Genomic DNA, 24,158 nt, shown 5'->3' on the forward strand with positions numbered 1-24,158 from the left:
AAGGGGGACCCAAATGGTAAGAATACACTACCTCTCGACTGCGTGGTCACTTAATCAGGCTCTCACTCCCACAGTATAGGAGAGATAATGTACTATCCACACACAGATAATCAAATCATAAAAGAATCCTAAGCAAGGAATCCTGATAGCCAAAACTACCTCAAGGGTAACACAAACTACTCAAGAAGAAGAGATAATCAAAATCAAAAGGACACTCATTCCAATACTAACATCTCATACCAAGTCAACATACAAATACCAAGACCAAAAATATACACCCACCTCGAAATCAATGTTAAGTGTCACAAACACAATGACCAACAGATAACCATTGTCGTCAATAAAAGTAAACCACCAATCACTAACTCTAATAATAAAAACACCACCAATGAATAATTGATCATTCATTAATAAAAGTCAACTGTCAACAATAAATGACATCCAATCAATGAGTAACAATTCACAATAAATACACTATCAAAAGCAATATCCAACAAATACACCACTAGAGGCAAATATATATATATAAATAAACCATGAAGGAGACTCAGCTACAAACTATAGAGTGTCATCACATGAGCCAACTCTAAGGTTACCCTGGCAGTCTCTCAGGACCCCATCCCCCTAGTGACTCTATGCGGAACTAGAATACCCTCCCGTGATGACGAGGAAACTAGTCATACCTCTCACTTAGGTATCATCCTATTCCCATCCTTAGCCTGTACAAGCACTCAAGGCATAGGCGAGGCAAACATTTCTAACTTATCTTTTTAGTGTGTCTCAAGGAAAAGGCCTAGGCAAGATATTTTAATTACTATATTATCACTTGTTACACAACTTACAATGAGTTTCCCTGACAACCACTTTGGGCCTCGACCCTCATTGCAAGCCACTCCCATAGGCATGCACCTAGACTACCTTCCAAAAAATCACAAACCACAATAGTGTCCCATACCACAAGAGTAATATTGATTGAATTCGGTTCCTTAATAGGCAACCCAAAAAATAACATTGGTCCTCGAAAACTCAAGTTCTCATAAATGCTCTATAGCATTAAGCTCATAAAACATAAATCTCAATTCAAATAATAAAGTTCATCATGGCATCTAGTCAAATAATCATAAAAGAAATCTCAAAAACGCCTCTAGTGCACATCCTAACTTGGCCAACTAAACAACCTACAAAAAAAAATTATCAAGAAAATAAACATCACAAGACTATAAAAAGAATATTAGAAAACACATAGTTTTCAGCCACATGATTTAATTCCACCAATTTCTCTTGTTTAGTTTAGGTCATAAGGATGTGTTTAGAAATAAAGTAAGAATATACATGTTAATATAAATTGTTATGCTAATATACTTATTTAAAAACAATAAGTATTTAAATATCTAATCTTTTTGTGCATATAAAATATCATACAATATTATCATGTTATTAATTTACATAAATGTATATTATTAGATTAAATACTTATATCAATTTCATTTCTAAAATATTAATATGACTTCTATTTAAGTCTAATACTAATATTTACTTTTTCTTTAATTCATAATGCAAATAGAGATAAAATTATAAATTTAATTTAATTATTTATAATTTCTCTCATAAAGTCAAATAGTTATTAACTAAATGATTACAAATTGAACTCTACCACAACTTCTCTTAAAATATAATAAAATTATAAATATTTATTTATTAACTTCCCTTTTGTATTAATAATTATAAAATTATTTATATGCAACTAAGAGTTTAATTAGACTTAAATAATCACTAATACTAACATTCACTTTATAACTAAATGGATAATATTTATTTAATTTTAGAAATGAATAAATAATAATAACTATTTTTAAACAAATAAATTTGAAAATTAAATTATATTTTTATAAAATAAAAATAAACATGCATTTAGTATTTTTGCATGTCTTTGATCTCTCAAATCATTCAAGCATATTATACTTAGTTTTCTATTTTTAGCATATTTGTTTTCACATGTATGTAACCATACTATACTTAGTTTTCTATTTTTAGCATATTTGTTTTCACATGCATGTAACCATACGATACTTAGTTTCTATTTTTAGTATATTTGTTTTCAAATGCATATATATGTTTAGTTACAACGTGCTTTCTTCTCAATTAATCTTTTTTCTTTCTTTCCAATAAATTTTGCAATTAAATTACTTTATATATAAGAATAATATTTATCTATGTTGATGATAATCACATAGTTTTAATGACAAATTTAAAGTTGAAACCGTAACTATTCAATTTATTATTTTTTTCCAAATTTTCTATAATCGAATTTTCCCTATATTAAAAAGGGTTTCAAAAGAATATAATCATAATAAATTTCTACAGTTTTTTTTTTTGCAATCAATTTTTCTTGATTAATAAATTTTCCTTTTCAAAATCTACAACATAATTCTTTATCCAAAAATCAATATAGTAAATAATTAAGCATAATACAAGCACCTATAAAGACACAAAGTAGACAGATCTTTCAATAAAATTCTATAATGGGTTTTTAAACCCTACCTCAAAACCATAGCTAAAATTTGAGACAATCTGTGAACGCATGGAAATCTAAACCCTCCAAAAATTTTAACAATTCTTTTGATCCAATTCCTAATTTTGCTCCTCAAAACCTGTGTAATTGCAAAATGAGCTCTAGATCTCTGATAAAGAGTTCTCCCCTAAATTGGGGCTTTGATTGTGCAATCACGAGAGGGAACTCACTGATCAATTATTGTTTATTACTTTATTATCTTTTACCTTTTCATGCACAACTCTTTTAGATATTTAATTACAAAATATCTTAATCTAAATAATTAGTTTTCTCTCTTTAATTAATTTTCGAAGTGTTTTTAATAATATATTTATTAATTTAATTAATAACATTATTTAGAGTTTATTATTAAAATAAAACTCCTAAATTAAATAAATATAACTACACCGCAATTAAAACTATAATTTTATCTTTAAATTTCATTCTTTTATATTTTATTTTCTTCTAGTTTATTAATTAGTGCTAGTGCAAGCACTAATTAAAGCATAGTTTATTATTTAAATTAATAATAATCATCAAAGCTCATTGTTTAAATGTAACTCTAATTTAATTATTATTAAATAAATAATTATAATAAAGTAATATTAAATTTTTAATATTTTAATATTTTAATTCTTTTTTTTTGTCCAACTTCTTAAATTAGACTTTTAATTTAAATCTTTTAAACTGAAGTACATATTTAATTAATTAATAATTAATTAAATATCATCATTAAATTAATTAAATATCATCATATTCTAATTTCTCTTTAACCAATTTTCTAAATTTAGACTTCTAAATTAAGACTTTTAAATTAAAACACATATTTAATTAATTAAATATTCTCATGCTTTAATATTTTCTTTTTAATCAAATAATATTTAATAATTCTCAATATTATATGATTAACCAAAATATTATAATTAAATCATTTACCAAATAAATCACATGGTGAAAACCACATAAAAGCAATATTACTAAAACAAACCAAAACTCAAAATCAAACAACATAGACAAAGATAAACTCATGGGTTTTTAAAAAGAGTGAAAAGTCAGTTACAAGTCCTCCTTGCAAGACAAGTATTTAGGCTGTGGCTGGGATTGGACCTGAACATTATCTCTCCATTTTTACCATTGAGTTATTGTGATAAGGAATGCTCATCTTGGCAATTCAGGGAAGTTGATGTCCGGTACCTACATTCTGCATAAAAGACGAGCATGTACATGTATATAAATATATTTAAATTAAACAAGTAGTGGCAGGAAGTGGTATATCGTGCAGATCCCGACTAGCAGGTGACTATGACTCTCTCCCTTAATCACATCAAACACAACAAATAGAAAGATAAAACAAACATATGCATCATACACATGCAAGTATGGGATAAGTACCATAATAAATATAATTCAAACATCAAATCCTCAGATAAAATAATGCATTGTTACGAATATGAAGTAATCATTATTAAAGCATCATCTGACATTGCTATGAAACAAATCACAATTAAAAAATGAATCATTAAAGCATCATTAATGACCAATAACCATAATCATTAAACAACATATGAAATATAGTGAACTAAGTAATTCTTTATTGATATATCTCTAGTATAAATAATGAAATAATATCCTTGAAACTAACACATCCATGGAATAGGCATAAAAGAGTTTGATAAATATAATGGAAAAGTAATCTATGGGTGGGCACTACATAAAGTAATTGGTTACAGTTCCTGACTTGGGACTTGTCCTCTCCCTTAGGCAACAATTTAACAACCCTTCTCTTAATGTTTTCACTTGGGATCTATACTCAAAAGCTTCCTCATACAGCTGCAACAGTTCCCCTGAACTCCACTCTTTTTCTTCTTATAGATCTCTGCAGGAATTCCATCTAGTCCAGGCGACTTCCCATTAGCCAAAGAATTAACAGTCTCCTCAATTTTTTGAATGTCTATAATCTGACTGAGAATTTTGGCTTGTTCCTTTGATACTTTTTTTGGAATGAATTTAGGGCATTTCATAAGTTTCTCATTATTCTCCTGCTCAATCTCTCTGCTGAGAAGAGTTCCTTTTAATCCTTATAGAATGCCCCAAGAATCTCCTTGTTATTGCTAGTGAGTCCATTCTCTGTTTGAATGTAGTCAATTGTTTCTCTAGAATGTTAAGCTCTAATCAAGTTAAAAAAGCATTTAGACCCTTTATTCCCATCTTTAAGCCAGTTGGCTTTGGCTCCAATTTTCTGACCACAAATCTTATAATTTTGAATTTTACTCAGTTGCATCTTAGTGTTAATCAATTCATTTTCAAGTACTACATCATTCCCTTTGTCTTGTAGAACTTTTTCTATCTCATTGAGCTTCATTTGATACACATTCCCTTTCTGCCTCCTATCCTTGGCTTCTTTAGTCCCAATGATCTGGAAAATGTCTCTCCAAGTTCCTACTATTTGGTACCAGCTATTACCATTGCAGAATTTAGTGAGAACAGAGGCAGTTCTGATAGCATTAGGAGAATCCTCATCTTGCAACAATGAAATGTTCAATTTAAAAGGATTCCTTCTAGCAGTAGGCATATTGCCAACATCACCAATATAATGAATGTGGGCTGAAATAGGTGAGTGATCAGACATGCTAACCATAAAGACCATTATTGGAGATTTTCTAGGCTGATGATTCAAGCCAAAAGAGTAGGGATTCAAGTATATTCTATCCAATCTGCAATAGATTCTACTGTTACTAGCTTGGTTGTTACAACATGTAAACCATATTCGTTCTAGTTCTTTCTTACTATTTTCTAGAGGGTCTCTTACTTTGAATCTCCTTTTGAACTTAGACCAAAAAAACAACTCATTACCTTTCCATTCTTGCCTCGAGCCAACAATTTTTATCTTGACTGTCTTCAATCATGTTAAAATCTCCTATGAAGATCCAGTTACCCTCCGGCAAGTTATCAGCCAACCAATCCCACAATGTAGCTCTTACTCTGTAGTCATTAGAAGCATAGATGTTACAAACACCCATGGTTTTGTTCTTGTCATTGAAGGTTGCCCAAATTTGTCTTTGGCTAGGGGAAGTGTTATGGGAAACCATTTTATCACTCCTCTTAGGGCCTATTAGGAGAGCCACACCCCCTTTACCTCTTTGATGCTTAGAGTATAAGCAATTGGCCTTATCCCAAAGAAATTTGAGGATTTTAAAGGCATGATAACTTGAAACTTTAATCTCCTGAAGACATAATGTCTTTGTTATGCAACTTATTACACCAGTTTCTCACAATGTACTTTTTGTTAGGCATTTCGAGGCCCCTGATGTACCAATTGTGAATGTGTAAGTTCATGATAGACATTTGGATGGGTTTATAGTCTTGCATAGTCTATTGAAGCATTTTGGGATTTCATTGTTGTAACTTGTTGTTCCTTTCATAGAGTTTTCCACTATTGGTTCTTTCATATGTCTTCCTTTTTTTTTCTTGTTTACTACCTCCGTAAATCCTTCCTCAGCTTGAACATGAGAATCAATACCACTGTGAGCCATTTCTTTCAAGGTCGGTTCCTTAGGATGATCGAGTATGGAATCACGACACACATCATTTTGTCCTAAGGAGTGTTTGTTCGATCCATAATCCATCTTAGCATTAATCTTTTTGCCAGTTGTTTCGCATTCAATCTAATGGCATTGTCATTATTACCTTTCTCTCTGTTAACAGGGATATATTGCGGTCGAGAATCAAACAGTTTGGAAACTCCATTATTTCCTTTTTGTTTGGAATGTTGAACAACATATTCATCTTCATAAAGAGGATTAGTCAGAGTTACAAACTTCTCCGAGAGACCATCTTGTGTTCCTTCCAGGGGGCTAGATTCATCTACCTGATTCCCACCATTGTCCCTAGCAGGATTAACACTATTGGGGCTCTTATCAGTATTATCTTTATTATTATGAGCCAAGGGTCCATTATTGATCGGGGGGTCAAAGTTCTTTTGAATGTTTTGTAACATTGGGTAGTCTTTACGATTGTGGCCATTTATTTTACAGTGGAAGCAGGCTCCCACATCCACAAATTTACATATTTTCCAACAGTAGACATCCTCCTCTACTTTCACAGAAATTTCATTAGGAAACAAAATACTATGGTTAAGTGAAATAAGGGCACGATCATTAAGATGAGGTAAAGTAATCCTGGAGTCCTCAACTTGGAGAACTGACCCTAGGGGTTTCAGCATGTGAGGCAAGAATGACCAGAACTTAGGCTGAACTCCTTGTATTTCCACCCAGAAAGGAGAAGGAGAGTGGATGTGGTCGGGTTTGTTCTTGGGCGACCATGGAAAAGCCCTAAATAATGTTTGCCCTACATTCCATAATCCTTTCTTCAACACTTTTTCCTGCGTAACACGATTTTTAAGGAAGATAACAAACATTTCCTTTAGTATCATTTTGCTAAAATTAACCAAGATTCCCAATTTTTTTCTTCACACGTTATTAAACCAGTTGTCCAAGAATATTATAGCAGGTAAAAATTTCATATCCATACAAAAATAAAATAAAATTGAAACCTTCTCTAATCTATCTTGTTTAGATTTAATGGCTTTTACCATGTCATCGCTTGGCACAAGATTGAGGGTCTCCACAGCAGGCAACAAAACCTTATCTTCACAGCCTCCCCCACATTCCTCTCCTCTTGAAGAATCTCCTCCTTCACGTCTATCTTTATCGGTACCGGTCCTTTCTTTGTTAGGTTCCAGTTCTCACATTTGAAAGGTTCCATTGAAGGAGGCAGTCCTAGGCAAGACTGGAGAGAAAGAATTTGCAACAACGGCTCGATACAAAGGTTTAGGAGCCACATTGTTATTAATTTCATCTTGTCTGTTCCCTTCATTATTGCCATCCTTTGGCCTCTCCTTTCCATCAGTAGATTCTCCTATGACCATCAATCAACCAGATCTGGGACACAAAGCAAGCCACACTCAAGACAACAAGTTTCAAAGAAAAATAAGGGCACATACATGCGATCCCAAGAAAGAAAGCTGAACCCCTAAACCCGACTATGAAGAAGGACAGAAAACAAGGACAAAATAGAAAGCACTTACAAAAATGATAGCAAAGAAAGACACATGGACAGAAACAATCCACACTGAGTAGAAAAGCAGGACACATGGCAACCTCCGTACAGGTAGGATGCACCAAGAAGCAACAATGAAGCAGTCTGCAGATAGGATAAGATGCATGATCAGGGATGTGTGACACCAGCGCACCCCACTTGCAAACCGTCTTTCCTCTCAAATTTAATCTACATTTCATATATTTCTAAATAATTTTTAACAAATAAACAATTTTAACTTTCTATATATATATATATTACAGATAAATAATATATATGCTATTATTACAAATAATTAATATAAGATTCTAGATTTTAGAAATTTCAATAAGAAAGTTTCTATTTGAATCCTTTATATCTTAAATTCTTTATATATTTTAATCTCAAATATCGATTCGTCTCTTAGTGGCCTGGCTTCCGCATCCGATGTGGACGGATGCGTGGGGCGCCCCGATGCGCTACGGGTGTTGGCCGGAAGCCATACGCAAGCATCCGGGTACTCAGCTTCCATGAGCATCCGGATGCCTGCGGATGGCTTCCGGCTAGCACCCGCAGGGCATCCGGGCGCATCCGCAGGCCCAACGCTAGCTAAGCCCTAAAAAGTAATAAAATGTCATTTATTTTAACTTAAACTTCCATAACAACATGTGATGAAAAGCATTTTAAAAGTGTTTTTTCACAATAAAACCCTAAAACAACCCTAGAAGTCAACATAGAAGCATTCACAAGAGTCATTTTAGAATTTTGTTTGCACCTATAGCCACTCCTTCATTGTGAAGCTAAGTTTAGCATTTTCGAAGAGGATCGATCGAAGAGGGAGAGATAGCTTTCTCAAAGAAGTTTAAACCATTCAAGGTAAGTGATCAATCCTTTTTTTGAGTAGTTAGATGATTTTTTTTGAGTTTTTGATGATTTTTTTTCAAATTCTTGAAGATTTTTTAAAAGTTTTTTTTTCAAATTTTTTTTTTGAAAGATATGTAGAAGCAACTTTGGGTATCTATTTTAGTAGTTTTTCTCACTTCTTTCCACTTTTATGCATGATCATTGATTTTCATAGTTGTTAGGAACTAATTAAAATTTATTTGGTTTCTTATAAAATAGGTTGCAAAAAACTAGGCAAGAATGGATATCGGTGGTAGTGCTAGTCAAAGTTCAATGGGGGGCCAAGGAGGGGAAGGGACTGATAATTTCAAAATTGATGTAGGCTCTCCTTTGTGGAGACATACAACACAGATATCACAGGTTTCAGAAGGTGGCTCATACTATTGGAAGTGCAATTATTGTCAAAGTAACAAAGGAAAACCTTTCAATAGCTCATATTCCTGAGTGAAGCTTCATTTTATGGGCCCTGCTGGCAAAGGATTTGGAATGTGCAAAGGCGAAAATGGTACTGGGATGACTAGTGTGGAAATACTTTCATTTGTAAGAGAACAAGAAGCTGCTGATGCATTGATCAATAGATCAAAAAAAAACTACTGTCAAGGTCCTTCCTCAAAGAGCAAGCCACAGACACCCACTGAACCAATTGCATCCTCCCAACACCCATTCTTGCAGGTACCTATGCCAGGAGAGGATGAGGAAGAAGTGGAAATTTCAATCCGCAAAAGAGGCCCATTGGACACTGCATTTAAAATGGGGGCAAGAGATTGCGCTGATGAAGCTATTGCATATTGCCTCTATGTGAATGGGCTTTCTTTCAACTTGGTAAGATCACCATATTGGAAGGAAATGGTGGCAGCAATCAAAGAATCACCAGCTGACTACACAAGCCCGGGCTATGAAAAGGTGCGTACAACTTTATTGCAACAAGAGGGCACATATAGAGAGAGACCTTCCACCAATCAAAAAATCTTGGAAAACTTCGTGTCTAACTATTGTGTCAGATGGTTGGAAGGATACAAGAAACCGGCCATTGATTAATGTGATTGCAATTTCCCCCAAAGGGGCAATGTTTTTGAAGGCCATTGATTGTGAGGGGCAAGTGAAGGATTCAAAATTCATTTCTAGAATTCTCATTGAGGCCATCGAGATGGTGGGTAGTGAGAATGTGGTACAAGTGGTCATTGACAATGCCAAAAATTGCAGGGGTACGGGTGCTTTAGTTGAGAGTCGGTATGACCATATTTTTTGGACTCCATGCACTGTTCACTCCCTTAACTTGATCATGCAGAGGATTGGCACTGAAGTAGATTGGGTGAAGAAAATATATGAAGAGGGGGGGGACATATAGATGTTTGTGACCAACCACCACATGTCACAATCCATTTTTAGAACATACTCCAAATTGGAGTTGCTGAAGGTAAATTAATTATTTTAAATTACTAAGTTTCATGGTTTTGTAATTTAGTTAAAAATTAAAATTTATAATTATATTGTCAATTGACATATTGTTAACTTGCTTAGGTTGCTGAGACCCGTTTTGCATCTCATACAATCGTTATGAAACGACTCCTCAAGGTAAATGATGCATTAAGTCAAATGGTCATCGGTCATCAATGGGGTGTATGGAAGATCCCAAATTCAGAAAGAGCACAAAGGATCAGGGATTTGATCTTGAATGAGAGTTGGTGGGCTCGTGTGGCATATGTATTGGATTTCACCCAGCTCATCATGACTATGCTCAGTTTTGTTGATACAGATACACCTTGCTTAGGGGATGTGTATGATGGCATGGACATCATGGTTGAGAAGGTAAAACATTCTATACAAGTACATGAGAGTGACCCCACACAATGTGAAGCCTTATGCAAACAAGTGCAAGCAATTATCAACCATCGCTGGAATAAGATGACTACCCCATTGCACCTACTTGCATATGCCTTATCTCCTAGGTACTATAGTGAGGAGATAGCTGGTATGCCAGGTAGAGTTGCACCATTTGCGGATGAGGAGGTTGCTGAGGGGTGCCACAAAGCCCTTACAAGACTCTTTCCACTGGAAGAAATGCATGAAAAAGTGAGGGAAGAATTTGGGTTGTTTGCTTCGATGTTAAAGCATTCTCTATTTGCACTAAAGGACCAAAATAGAATGGGAGCTATCACATGGTGGTACATGTATGGTCAAACTTTCAAGCATCTTCAACCTCTTGCAATCAAAGTCCTATCACAATTAAGTTTTTTATTTTGTTTTGTAAATTTGTTTTAAAATTTTATGTTTACACTTGCATTGTAGAATTTAGTGTTCCACACATTCTATAAAATTAATTTGCTTTTCATTTGTATGTTTTGTGACAACTATATAGGTTGCTAGTTCTTCTGCTGCTGAAAGGAATTGGAGTACATACTCCTTTATCCATTTGGTGAAGCGCAACCGGTTAGGCTCCAAGAAAACTGAGGACTTGGTCTTTGTCCACACCAACTTGCGTCTTTTGTCACGTAAGAATGATCATTACAAGGAATGGGCAACAAAGCTTTGGGATGTAGCCCCTGAGTGTGCAGATTTGGATGCAACACTTCATGATCTTGTTACAGTTGGAGATGGTGATGATGATAGTGTGGCACGTGGTGCATCTAGCATAAGTGGAACCATGCTTGGTTCAAATGATCTTTCAGCAGTTAGAGATGACAATGAGAATGCAGATTTTCTTGCGAATCCCAATGATTCAGAGTCAGACTCTGATTGATTGAATCTTCAAACTTCAATCATTTACCATGTTTTTAAATTTTATTTTGTTGGAATCTTGAACATGACCTATTTGAACTTATTGTTTAAGAGTCAAGACTAAATGCTAATGTTGGACAAGCACATATTGATATTGATATATGAATATCATATGAATTTTGAAATATCTTGAAATTTTGTTTAAGGGTTCCAGTTAACTATTAAGTATCATAGATTCATAGTCATATTATGATTTATCAAATGATTTGTTTTTGTATATTTCTTGCATTTCTTTGCATATGTTAATATTATAATTTATATATATATATGTGTGTGTGTATACGTTTCCTCCCGCATCCGCATCCAAAAAAAAAAGAAAATCCCCACATCCCGTATCCGCTTCGGAATCCGCATCCAAATCGGTAACCTAGATTTTAATCAGAGTAGTTGAAACTTAAAAATTTTAATCTCAAAAAGTCAAAAGTAAAGCAATGAATAATATATAATTAATATAAACTTATTATATGCAAGATTATTCTGAAGTTCAAAGTTAAAACTTGAGAAGGTTAGAAAATCTCTGAATTTGTTTTTCTAAATATCTCCAAATATATTTTTAACCATTGCAAGTATCAGATGTAAACGGTTTCCATTATTTCTAACTAAGAATGGAAATTGTAGATATTACTCATAATGCTAAATGAAACAAGAAAAACACAAGAAAAAAATGCATGATTTTTGTAACTTATCAAATTCAAGACTCCAGAGTTGCCCAAACCCACTGTGAAGTTGTTTTGCATTGGGGCAGGTTTTAATGCAAAAAATTGTGTCCATAATGCGCTTTTACCACATTAAATCATGTCAAAACACGTGTTTACTGCATAGATTCCTGTATGGGATTCGCCGAGTTTCTGCAAGTATATGTCAAGTTTTTTCCTTGATGCAGGTGCAAGTAAACTTGTGAGGGTTTAGGAAAGGTGAATATTCACAAGCTTGGCAAGTACTTGACTAGTCTTAAAAGTTTAAACTATAGCTTCAACTATTAATCTTAGTGTTATAGGTACCACTTTGACTGTTATAGGAAAATGAGCCCCACTCTTTAAAGCCATTTAATATGTAGAAACTTCTTTTGGAGCTGTGGGGAGATAACAATGTGAAGTGATATTTCTACATGAAGATGGTGATATCTAATTTCGAAGCTGTAACTATTTGAAAAAGAAAACTTCTCTGCAAAAAATATACCGTAACATGACAAAAAGGCATCCACTAATAAGAAATGTTCTTCAATATGCATACAAATATGGCTTGCACATACCTCAAGTTACTGGTTTGTGGTTTGGGTTGAGTATAGCTGTTTGGTGATCTTTTTACCTTGGTTTATTTTAGCTGCATTACACACACTCACACATGTCATATCTATATAGATACATGTATGTATACACACACATACAGAGATTTATGTATTGTATATATGCATGTATGTAAATATAGATATCTATATGTATATAGACATATACACGTGTGTGTGTGTGTGTGTGTGTATAGGCACAATACACACATCTATATTTGTATGTATGCGTATATAAAAATTAGCCATAAATTGAAAGGATACACAAAATTGAATACACAACTGACAAATAATAATTGAATGCCAAATGTTGAAGATAAATTGAAAAGGTTTGCATTTATGGCATATGTTAAAAAAAGAGCACTAATTAGTGATCAAATGTTCAATGCTATTCTGTTGCTTGTTGTTGAAAGCATTGCTCTCATCGATTGATTCATTGGGACCACAAGTAGTGCCAATTCTAGTTAGCTAGTTGCTTTTAGGTTTAGATTGCATTTTTTTGTCTGTTTTTTGTTTTTTCATTGAAAGAATTGCATTTTTAAAAGATTGTATATTGGGTATTGCCCCTGGTATGAGAGTGGCTTGCGAGTCCTGCCCATGCACAATCTACTCGAAAAAATGTATTTTCAGTGAACAATACATGGTCTAGACTCTATACCAGGACCAGGACCTGGTACTGTTTCTTCTTACAGCAGAGTCCAGAATCAGATCACATAACATAGCAGCTGACAAAATTCTATCAAAATAGCACATAGAGTAACACTTACTAAGAATTAATACAATGTCTATAAAAGTTTGATAAATAAAGTGTAAAACCAGAAAACATAAATCATTTTAAACAATTCAACAGCACACTAGATATTCTTAGAATGTTATTTAAGAAAAATATGGCTATGGTGCTACACCGGTAAATAATGAAAGTTCATTCCGCTATCAATCTTTATGTTCGACTTTCTAAACATGTGACACCTTTTCATTGTTCAGCATGATATGCATTTCTAACACACTGTTCTGTTTTTTTGGTGAGAGTGAAACCATGAAAAATTCTGATTCTTTAGAGATAGAAAACTTAGGCTTCAAGTTGGTTCAAATTGACAGGAAGTTGCTGTGAAAAAGTTTTTAGACCAAGACATATCAGGAGATGCACTTGAAGAATTCAGAAGTGAGGTATTATCTTGGTACTCCTTCATATGAAAACCAAGATTCATTATATCCAACCTTTCTTGATATTTGAATAATTTCTGTTCTGTTCTTCACTTTCAATTCGCTTGATAGCTTGCTTAACTCTAATACCTAGAGTATCTGTGTTTCCTCCAAATTTAAGCTAGATAATGCTTCGCAAGGTTGCATCACAACATTAGCTAATTAACATTTCAGTTTGACTAGTTTTGTTTTGTCATGATTAGCTAGTTTTAGGAGTTCAATTTATGCTTTGCAGTGATTGAAATGTGCTACCGAATCATGTATTGTGAATCAGTAAGATTGTTCATTGAAAAATATTTGCAATAGCTCTTTTTTAAAGCATGCTCTAGCTCAATCAACTCTGACTTTGAGACTTCTTTGACATTTTTCATAGTGGATTAGTGTTACGTCCACCATGGCATAATGTTTTATATGTGGCTTGTGTTTAATTTTAATTTTAATTTTTTGTAAATTCTAATATGAGCTATATGTACAGAGAGTAACAGATCAAATGTGTCTTGGACAAATGGATAATTAATGCTGAAATAGGTTATTCATCATTGCTACATAATTGTGACTTTTTTCTATGTGAGAATCCTTGTACTGCTACTTTTGCTATTTTGCGTCCTATCTTACATACAGGTATTGGGTGGGCAATGCTTGACAAAATTTCCAGATCTGAAACTGTGCCGTTGAGTTCAAAACTTACCTGTTCAATGTCATTATCTGAAACATAATTTTTTTTTCTATTCAGAAGTGCCTTCCAATGTATAGTCACAAGGTTCTATCTGCATGTACATAGATTGGACCATGGAATTTGTCTGTAAGGGACATCCCATCTGACATGGAACCAGTCATCTTGCAAGCCTGCTGCAATGACCAGGGTCCAAACATGCTGTTGCTCAGACAAGGCCCAAGACACATGTAGATTTTGTTTGCCATTTTTGTTCTGGTTTGAGAAAAGTGATTGGACATTTTTCATCCTGTTTTCAGGAAATGGAGTTCGTAACAATCTCTATTCAAGCTAATGTCAATCTAAGACTTCACATGATTCAGTTCCAGAAGTATATATTGTCGAATTTCATGTCTCAATTTTCTTTCAACTATTTCATTCAAAAATATCCCTTCAAGCCCATAGTTCTTACTCAAGTACTTTTCTCAATATAGAAACAATGTATACTGGTGTAGAATTTTTGTTAACATTGGCTGTTGTTAAATAATTATGCCAACAGTAATTGGAAAATATGGACTTTCTTGTGATATTGCTATCAGGATTTAACTATGTAGTTTTTGAGTCAAACTCATTGATCCATGCATCATGAGTAGTGATTCAAATATGAATCCATCTCTCATGAGAATAAGAACACTTAGCACTCATTGGATCTAGGTGATGCCCACAAAGGGGAAGCACCGAGACTTCCCAGGAGGTCACCCATCCCAGTACTACTCCAGTTCGAGCATGCTTAACTACGTAGTTCCCTCCATGGTTAAACCCACTTTGCTAGCAACCCCATTTGCAAAACCTTCACCAAGTGTTGTGCCTTATGAACCATTCATTAGAAAGCCCCTTAAGCTCATCAATTGATAAGTAGGAGATATTTTCCACAGCAAGTCAAATTATGATATTGCTATCAAGATTTAACTATGTAGTTTTTGAGTCAAACTCAGTGACCCATGCATCATGAGTAGTCATTCAAACATGAATCCATCTCCCATGAGAATAAATGGATCACTTAGCACTCATTGGATCTAGGTGATGTTCATAGAGGTGAAGCATCGGGACTTCCTGAGAGGTCACCCATCCCAATACTACTCCAGTGCGAGCACCCTTAACTACAGTGTTCCCTCTTGGTTAAACCCACTCTGCTTGCCACCCCATTTGCAAATCCTTTGACATGAACTATCTTATTTCTATTATTCTGGAATTATTGTTGGGTTTGATTTTACAAAATAGTTCTTGCTCCCCATGCTTTCTGACATTCAAAAAAATGTACCACATTTTAAACCTTGTCTCAAGTGCTTTGCAATCAATAAAAGTAGTTCTAGTAGTGTTGTAACCATTGTTGATAAAACACAGACATGTCATTACAATAGACAAATGTCTATTTGGTAAGTCTAAGTGGATAAGATTAGGCATCAATTAAAATCTAAAATGCAGGGTTCCGACCCTGCCAGCCGGGTCCAGGTTTGTCATGGGTTCAGATTCAGCCAGGTTCGTGGTGGGTCTGCACCATGGACTATACGGACCCACGGTCCGTGGTGTGGGCCTTGCATGGACCCGCCATGGACCCATTTTTTTTGGCAGGGACTCGAGAGGACCTAGGCGGACCTTTAGGGACCAATGAGAACCATGGCCCATGATGCCAAAAAGTAACTTAAAAACTAATTAAAAAATATTTTATATTTATTATTTATTCTGCTAACCCTGAAAGGAGCCTATTAGAATATATCAAACTTTTTTTTATCTCTCATGTACTCTCTAATTTGGCTGTCTTCTTTTGGTGTGTCCATTTTGCAAACTTGAAGAGAAGATGCTAGAGATTGATTGTGCAACTATTTATGTTTCTCTTATTTTCTTGTATACACACATATGCACACACACGCACGCATGCGTATGTGCGCACTCATGAACCCCCCCATGAACCCAGATGGATTTGTTTTTTGTCTGAATTGGAACCCATTCCTAAACCCGAATCAGAACCCGAACCGGCAACTTAGATTAAATTTTATTACTGGAAATAGATTTCTTAATTTGGATTGGACTTACTAGAGGATCAGTTGGGAGTGATTTAATGTTCAAGCATGCATCCATTATTCCCAATGTAAGTTTTTGATTGATAAATGTTTCTTGGGTGAGGGGATGATGAAGGAGCATGTGATATAGATTGTGTTTTTCTGTATATTGAACTGTGATGTTTAGTCACCATTACATCTTAGAGAAGCTGTATCATATTTATGTTGTAATTGATGAATGGCTTGGATAGAGAAGCTGGAGATGTTTCACTCCATCTGAGGCTTGATTTCTTAGCCCCCAACTTTAACAAATAACTTTTAGCAAACTAGACAAATGCATTTCGTCAATTAGCAAGGGACTCATCTTACCATTTTATTTATAAGACACACAAGTACCTAAATTTCTGCAGAATATACTACCTTTTTAGCAGTAAAAATACTTTTAATCCTGTAGATGTGTGCTTAGTTTAATAGAACAACTAAAGTTTCATCTGCAGTGATATGTCTGCACCTAACTCTCTGTAGTCACAGAAGTAGACTTATCCTTACAAACAAACTTGGCCAAAGATGAAGCATGTTATTCTGGATGTTGCCATAGTTGGAGAATCTAAGGTCTTAATGGGAGATGTAGAAAAATCCTACCTAGGTAACAATGGTGACTGTTTGGTAAAGAAACAATAAATGGTGAACATTATCCCTTCCTCATTACTAGTGTTTAAAGTTGCTATCTTGGTGCAGTGCAGGTCACAGTTCAAGTCTTCTGTGAATAAATGCTGTGTATTTTCAGGTGCTCACTCAAATATTATCTCAAAAGTACAATTGAATTTCTCAGAAAGGGCACTGTAATTAAATCAATGCATTGTGAGCTTGGGAAGTCATTGAACCCTGACCTGTGTAACTGGTGTTGAACTTAGGAAGAAAATAATGCTATTGATATTCTCTCTAATGAACATTTTTGTCTGGCTGAGTGGTTTGGGGATGTCATCCCAGCCAAATGTTTGATCACGAAAATTTGGGGTTGGAGAATGTCATGCCAACAATGTGTGTTGGCTGATTGATTTAAGTAGATGCCCCTGCAATTATATTCTTTACTACGATTTAGAGTTGGAGCTCTTTATCCTTTTCTATCTTTTGATACTGTTTTGAAATAAATTATAATAGAAGAATATCTTGTCTATCTTGCTAATTGATGCTGTATTTCTCTATGTTACATAGAGTTTTGGACTGTGGGAAGCTGAGGGAGATGAGCGCCAGGTGGGCCAAGGTGGGGATGATGGTGGGACCATGGTTGAAAAACTTGCCAAAAGCAAAAACTCACCAAGGCCTAAAAAAACTCGGCAATAATTTGGCAATTTAAATTTAATTAGAAATGCATTTTTTTTTAATGAACAAGCTGAGTCTAGATATATTTAAATGCAAATTGGGTACAAAATGACATCCTCGCGGAATGCTGATGGCTGGTAGCCTGATAGTTTGAAGCAAAAGTAAAATAGCAAATTATCTTTCTCAAACTATAAGTAAATACAACATCAAAATATTCTACATCTTACTCTTCCGCTTCCCAATTCTAATAAACGGTAGAGTTAGAGGGTCTAGTCCTAGGAGCGTAGTTACAAGACTTGGACTTGCCTCAGACTCGGAAAGTTGATTTTTGACTGAGACTTGAGCTTGGCATCTAGTCTCAGCAAAAACTAAGGCAAGGGCTTAGCAAATTGAAAAGCCCAAGAAATTCAAAGATTTTTAAGGATTTATAACTTTTTCATTCATCATTTAGTGAATTAACATCAAAGACACGAGATAAATATAAGCTTCTTTGCACACATACACAAGTTTACATTGATCACATAAGTATAAATGTGAATTTCTGAAGGAAATAAAGTAAACTAAATAATACATTAGAAATATAAACAGTGTCATTGTGTAATGTCTACAATATTCATGGAATATGAAATCCATGGAATGGAAATTTCAGCACACACATCAAAATATGAGAAGATTTGAATGTGTTTGAATATGATAAACATTTCTCAGCATCTGCTAACTCTTGCACACTGATTGAAGTCCATCTCATAGAATCTAAACAGAAAATTTTGATATACATCAACATTAATAATAACAAGGACTAATTCAAAATCCTCAATTTCGGCAGACTTTCGGTGCATCAAATATGTCCATGTGAATATACAAACAAATGCTTTTATATACCCATGCTTCAACAAAATACTAGTATCCACCGATTTCAATGTCTCAGACATAGTATTGATATAATCTGTTCAATATATCTATATAATAGTCTGATTTGACATCAATGACAAAGTAGTCTAACACTGCCCTCATTCTCTTGGTTAGATCATCCTAAACATATAATCTATGAAGATGAAAGTTGAATGATGGTGTCATTGTAGCATCAAGAGGAATTGATGTAGAGAAAACTCTCCTCCTTAATTTGCACACTCTCATGTCAACTAAATCTGATCAACTACAGGAAAAGTCACTGTCTTCAATTCTCTCCTCGAGTGCTGCAACTTCTTTCCATTATCATAGGAAATTTATTTTCCAAGGCTTTGAAGGTTAAAAAAAATCCTCACTTGAAATATATTTCTTTTCTTTAGCGGCCTATATTGCTATTACTCCCACTGACCATTTGTCTTTGTCGGCCCATTTTAAAATTGAAATTTTCGAATTATAAGCCAACAACGTAACTCCTATCATGCCACCTTTCCTCTATCTTGCTTGTAACTCCAAGCAGAAGAGCATATGAAAGAACAGAGCATGCATTAAGAAAGGAAGCCTTCTATTTACCTGCGATTGTTTTTCACTGAGAAGGATTGCTATCATACCCACATTGTATTCATATTACAAGAATTGCATCATATTACTGTTGTCCTACATTTTGTCACCACAAAATATAGGTATAAGTACAAAACTTTTTCAAACTAGTTTCGCATCTCTCTAAGCTGAATTTGTTATCCAATTGCCTAATGTTGATTGATCAATCAACTCCTATTCGCATATCAAATTCTTTTACTGAAGGCTTTCGTTAAGTCTTTTTCGTTTTTCTATTTGTCGAGCTTATGCTTGATTTTTGAGGCCTTCATCATCATTTTCTTTACTTTTGAGTGTGCATTTGTTGATTTTTAGTCCTTTGCTCCTGCTCAAGTTATGGCTTTTGGTTTCCCCTTCGATTTGATCTAACCTAGACCTTAATCGGAGTTATCAATCAAAAGATATGGCCATTTTAGTGCTCGAAAAATGGATCTTTTTTATGCAACAACACGAATTGAAAATATCATGTTATATTTTTAATTTGACATTTAATTTTTGAAAAATATAACTTAAATTCACTTTATGTTATGTTTTTAAGTTACTTTATCATTTAAATTTTCACTTTAAGTAACTATAGTGCACTTTATGTTAAAATTTTAAGTTGAGTTTACTTTTTGATTTTTCACTTAAGTGACTATATTAACTATATAGTTCAATTTAATTTTTGACATTTAAATCAAATGCTCTAGTAAAATATTACTTTTTAAATGATATTTACATTTTATATTGTTAATATGATATGTAAATATGATTTATGTTCCAATTAAGTAATATTTTTGACGAAATTAAATTGACATGTGCTTGTTAAATCACTTAAATTTATCAAAAGTGGACCTTTTTTATGCCATTGCATGTAAAATTCAACTTAGAAGCATAAAGTCATCAAAGTGGACCTTTTTGATGTCATTGCATATAAGCTCACTTGAAATATATGTCATATTTGAATTTATGCATGTGTACATGTATATGTATATACATGTACAATTACGCATATGTAGATACATGTACACATACATGTAGGTAGCATGGTATCATTATATTGAGACATGTTTGTTATGATAGAAAGCTTTGAGATCCTCCCTATATATATATATATATATATATATATATATATATATATATATATATATATATATATATATATATATATATATATAAAGGTAACCTTTTGTTTTATTTCAATTATTTTATTATCTTATTAAGTGCATTGACCAATTTAGCTCATGGTAATCACTTGGTATACCTTTGCTTGCCTAGTCCAGCTTTCCCTTGACAAAGGTGGTTAAGGACCCATACCTGTTAGCTCAATGGTAGATGGTGCTCTCATGCCCTTTCCTTTTTTGGCAATGCTTTCCCCACCTTCATCACGTTCCTACAGAAGAAGTTTATCATGGTAATAACATATTTTCCAAATCATTTTAATGAAATCAAATATCCATGTCAACTAACCTTATTCTAATTCATATGACATCATAACGTTTAACCAATATTTCTTATTCCATGAAATCATAATGAATAACCAATACTTCAATTTCACATGAAACCATAATGAATAACCAATTTTCACTAATCAATTCAAGTTCACATGAAGTCTCAACAACTATATAGAATATTTAAAATTGAGCAAAATAGGGGATGCAACACTAGCACATCTCATGGACGTTTGCGGGTCATGCACTCGTCTACCGACATCTCAATGTTCAAATTTCGGTCCCGTGCATGCTTTCCACTTGTCACTTGCTTTTGTCAGTGTGAATCTTCTATAACTGCCCGAAAGCCTTTTTCCCCCTCCTATTCTCTCTTTAAATTAAGTTCTTGGATTGATTCTAGCTCCCTCTCTCTCTCTCTACTCTCATTATCTTGAATTTCACAACACTTGCTCTTGTACTTGTTACAATGATCTCATATAACATATTTTATAATATCTTTCTATTTCACTTGTGTCTTTAAGCATCTTTGGGGTCATCACTTCCCTTTCTATGAATATTATTTCATTTCATGCAATAGGGGTTTTCCTCCACTAGCAAGGTTAATTTCTATTTGCATATCTCATGTAATAGGGGGTTTTCTCCGTCAAACGAGGTTTATTTCTATTACGTCATTAGTTACGTATTTGTGTTTTGAATATTTCTATCTATTTGGCTGTTGTGGAGGTGGAAACATCAAAACAAGGACTTGACTAAGGCAAGTCTCCAAACATCAAAATAATTTTCCCTCTCTTGTATGTGTGCAAGTTCATTTAGGACATTCAACCACATGGAGGTTTGCATGTATCTGAATATTTTGTTTGTTTATTTTATCTCTATTATATAGTATTTATTGCCATTTTTCTAATTTTTCATTTTGTAGGTTATCTAAAGCACAAACCTAGGTCTTCATCAAATTCTAAGCCTTTTCTGTGTCAGTCCATACAAGACGTTTGGGCACTGCAGCGACATTCATGGACAAGATGCTCAGATTTGGAGCAAAGACTCTCTATCGTCTAGTCTTCCCACTCTTGCAACTAAAATATTTCTTCTCCTTGTCCGTAATAAGATATTTCCATTGATTTATCTAGTTTGGAGATATTTGTATGTATGTTGAACTTGGCTCTCAAAGGAATCCAGTCTTTCGTTAGTGGGTCAAATTTAGATCATTACAAAAACATAATTTGTTGTGTTGTCTGTTATCGCTTGAACATGTTTTCTTCACCCAGCTCACCTAGGACTTTTTTAATAGCCTCACATAAGTACGTGGCATTTTGGACATGCGAGGAAGCATCAATTGACTTGAGGAACATGGTGGAACCTAAAAATAAAACAAAATCAATGATCAATCAATAAATCATAAATTACAAAATTCAAAATTAATCACTATATCAAATTCAAATAATTCAATGCGTTTGAGGAAGAATAATGGTCAATCAGCTTAGCAAGAAATAATAAAATTTAGGAGTGTCCTATTCCTCCTATCGGTCCAACCATCGCTCACGATGGTGCAACTTTTTTGCTCAAAAACACACATTGGTCCTCTACTTTAACTTTTACATCATCAACCATATCTAAGAAAAGTGGGCCGTTCAACTCATTATCGCTAGGAGCTTTAAACCCAACCTCGCAAATGGTTATGACATCTACCACGACTTGCTGGTAAGGAGACCTGTCACAAATACATTAAGTACATTTAATAAAAAATCATTAGACAAAGAAAACTATTTTTTTTCATGGATAATGGGCTTGAGCCAAGATCAACATGGGGCTCAAGTAGACTTGAACTTGAGACCTCCTAGATGAGAGGCTCACAACTTATCGCTGAACTGTGGGGTGTAACCAAAGAAAACTATAAATTATAAACTTAAAACAATCAAATAAAAAAGAATTATGTTGCTGTAACAAATGGAATGTTGCAAAAGCACCAACACCTGCAAATTGCTTTTTTAGAAACATCATTTACCCTTTTATTCCAAGGCTTTCTCTCAAGTAAGGGCTGTGAACTAGTAGTGCATGGCACAAAATATGAATCTAACCTAGATTTCCAAACTCGAGGACTAAAGCTAATAGTGCTACTAGGAGTAGAAGTAAAAGAACTTGCATTAGCAGAAGTTCTAGGATGGTATGGAGGCATGGAAGAAAACTTCCGACAATATTCCAAAATAGTTAACATTTGTGCATTGTATTTTGTAAACTAATATTAAAAAATAGGGTTTGTACCCCCAAAAAAGTAGGGTTTTAAAAAATTTTCAGTTCTTGAATATTTTCCTTTCGAATTCAAACTCTAAAGAAAGAACAATCAACAAACCAACATTGTTTTTAGAAGAAATTTTAAAGGAAAAGATACAAGAATTGGTTTGTTTAAAAAATAAAATGAAGATTGTTGTTTTCAAAATACAAAAAAAGCATACATATTTTCTAATAAAATTTAATTCTTACCTCTTACAACAAACTTGAAATGAGATGAGAGATCTTTGCAGTTGTTTGTGTGACTCTTTGATGCACCAAATGCAAGTATTGCACTATTCCAATGTGATTTGTTGAAGATATTTTGCTCGTCCTTTTCGCTGGTTGCACTTCTATGGACTCTTGTTTTTCTTCTCAACTTGACCTCTTTTTTGCAAATAGAAAGAAATGAAGTTATGTTTAGGGTTGCAAATACCAAATAGAAGAAAAAGAAACAACTTAAAAGACTTTTGTTATTGCAAAATTCTTTTGACCGAGTCCCATCATCGCCACTCATTACGTCTGAGTTTTTTGCCGAGTTGCAAGTTTGCGCAAGTCACAAGTTAGACTCGGTCCAAACCCTTGGGACTCATTCAAGGTCACCCGACCCAGAACTCATCGAATCTAGGAACTCTAGATAATAGTAAGGGCTAGAGCCATGTTAGAATCTAAGGACAAGTTCATTACTTTAAGGATACCTTAAGCCTGATCTGAATTCTTGACATACTTCAAGATCTTATAAAGTCAAAAGGAACTTGCCTTAATATGCTTAAGGACCTTGTGATAGAGCACCAAACAAAGACTGTGTACAGTTAAACCATCATTAGAATCGTAATAAACTTCAAATGATAGTGGTATCAAAGGAGAGATCATATTGTTCTTTGAAGAGTATCCTATGTATCACAATGTTCTAAGAAGAGCCATAGATATGATTCATCAATTTGTATCTATGAAATGTCATTCATAGTTTACTGAGACTACAGTCTATAGAACTCATAATCACAAATGATTGCGATGTCAAGTAAACCCAAGTCAAATAGTCATCTGTTATGGATGATGGTGACGATATTTTTGATGACCCATATGATATTTGATCAATGATGGGTGATTGTTGATAGTTGACATTTTT

General features: G+C 33.9%; 1 protein-coding gene across 2 annotated transcripts in view; it reads left to right on the forward strand.

The window, feature by feature from the left end:
* The window catches only part of LOC149535333 (putative serine/threonine-protein kinase SIS8), a 196,134-nt gene that overhangs the window by 59,411 nt on the left and 112,565 nt on the right, over positions 1–24,158 (forward strand). For both annotated transcript variants that reach the window (XM_089807164.1, XM_089807165.1), the window contains one exon: positions 13,692–13,760. In XM_089807164.1, the coding sequence (XP_089663290.1) occupies positions 13,692–13,760 (69 nt within the window). The remainder of the gene's footprint in view (positions 1–13,691; positions 13,761–24,158) is intronic.

Source organism: Cupressus sempervirens, chromosome 10, assembly GCF_028749045.1.
Source record: "Cupressus sempervirens isolate cs-2001-9-10 chromosome 10, ASM2874904v1, whole genome shotgun sequence".
Taxonomy (NCBI): Eukaryota; Viridiplantae; Streptophyta; class Pinopsida; order Cupressales; family Cupressaceae; genus Cupressus; species Cupressus sempervirens.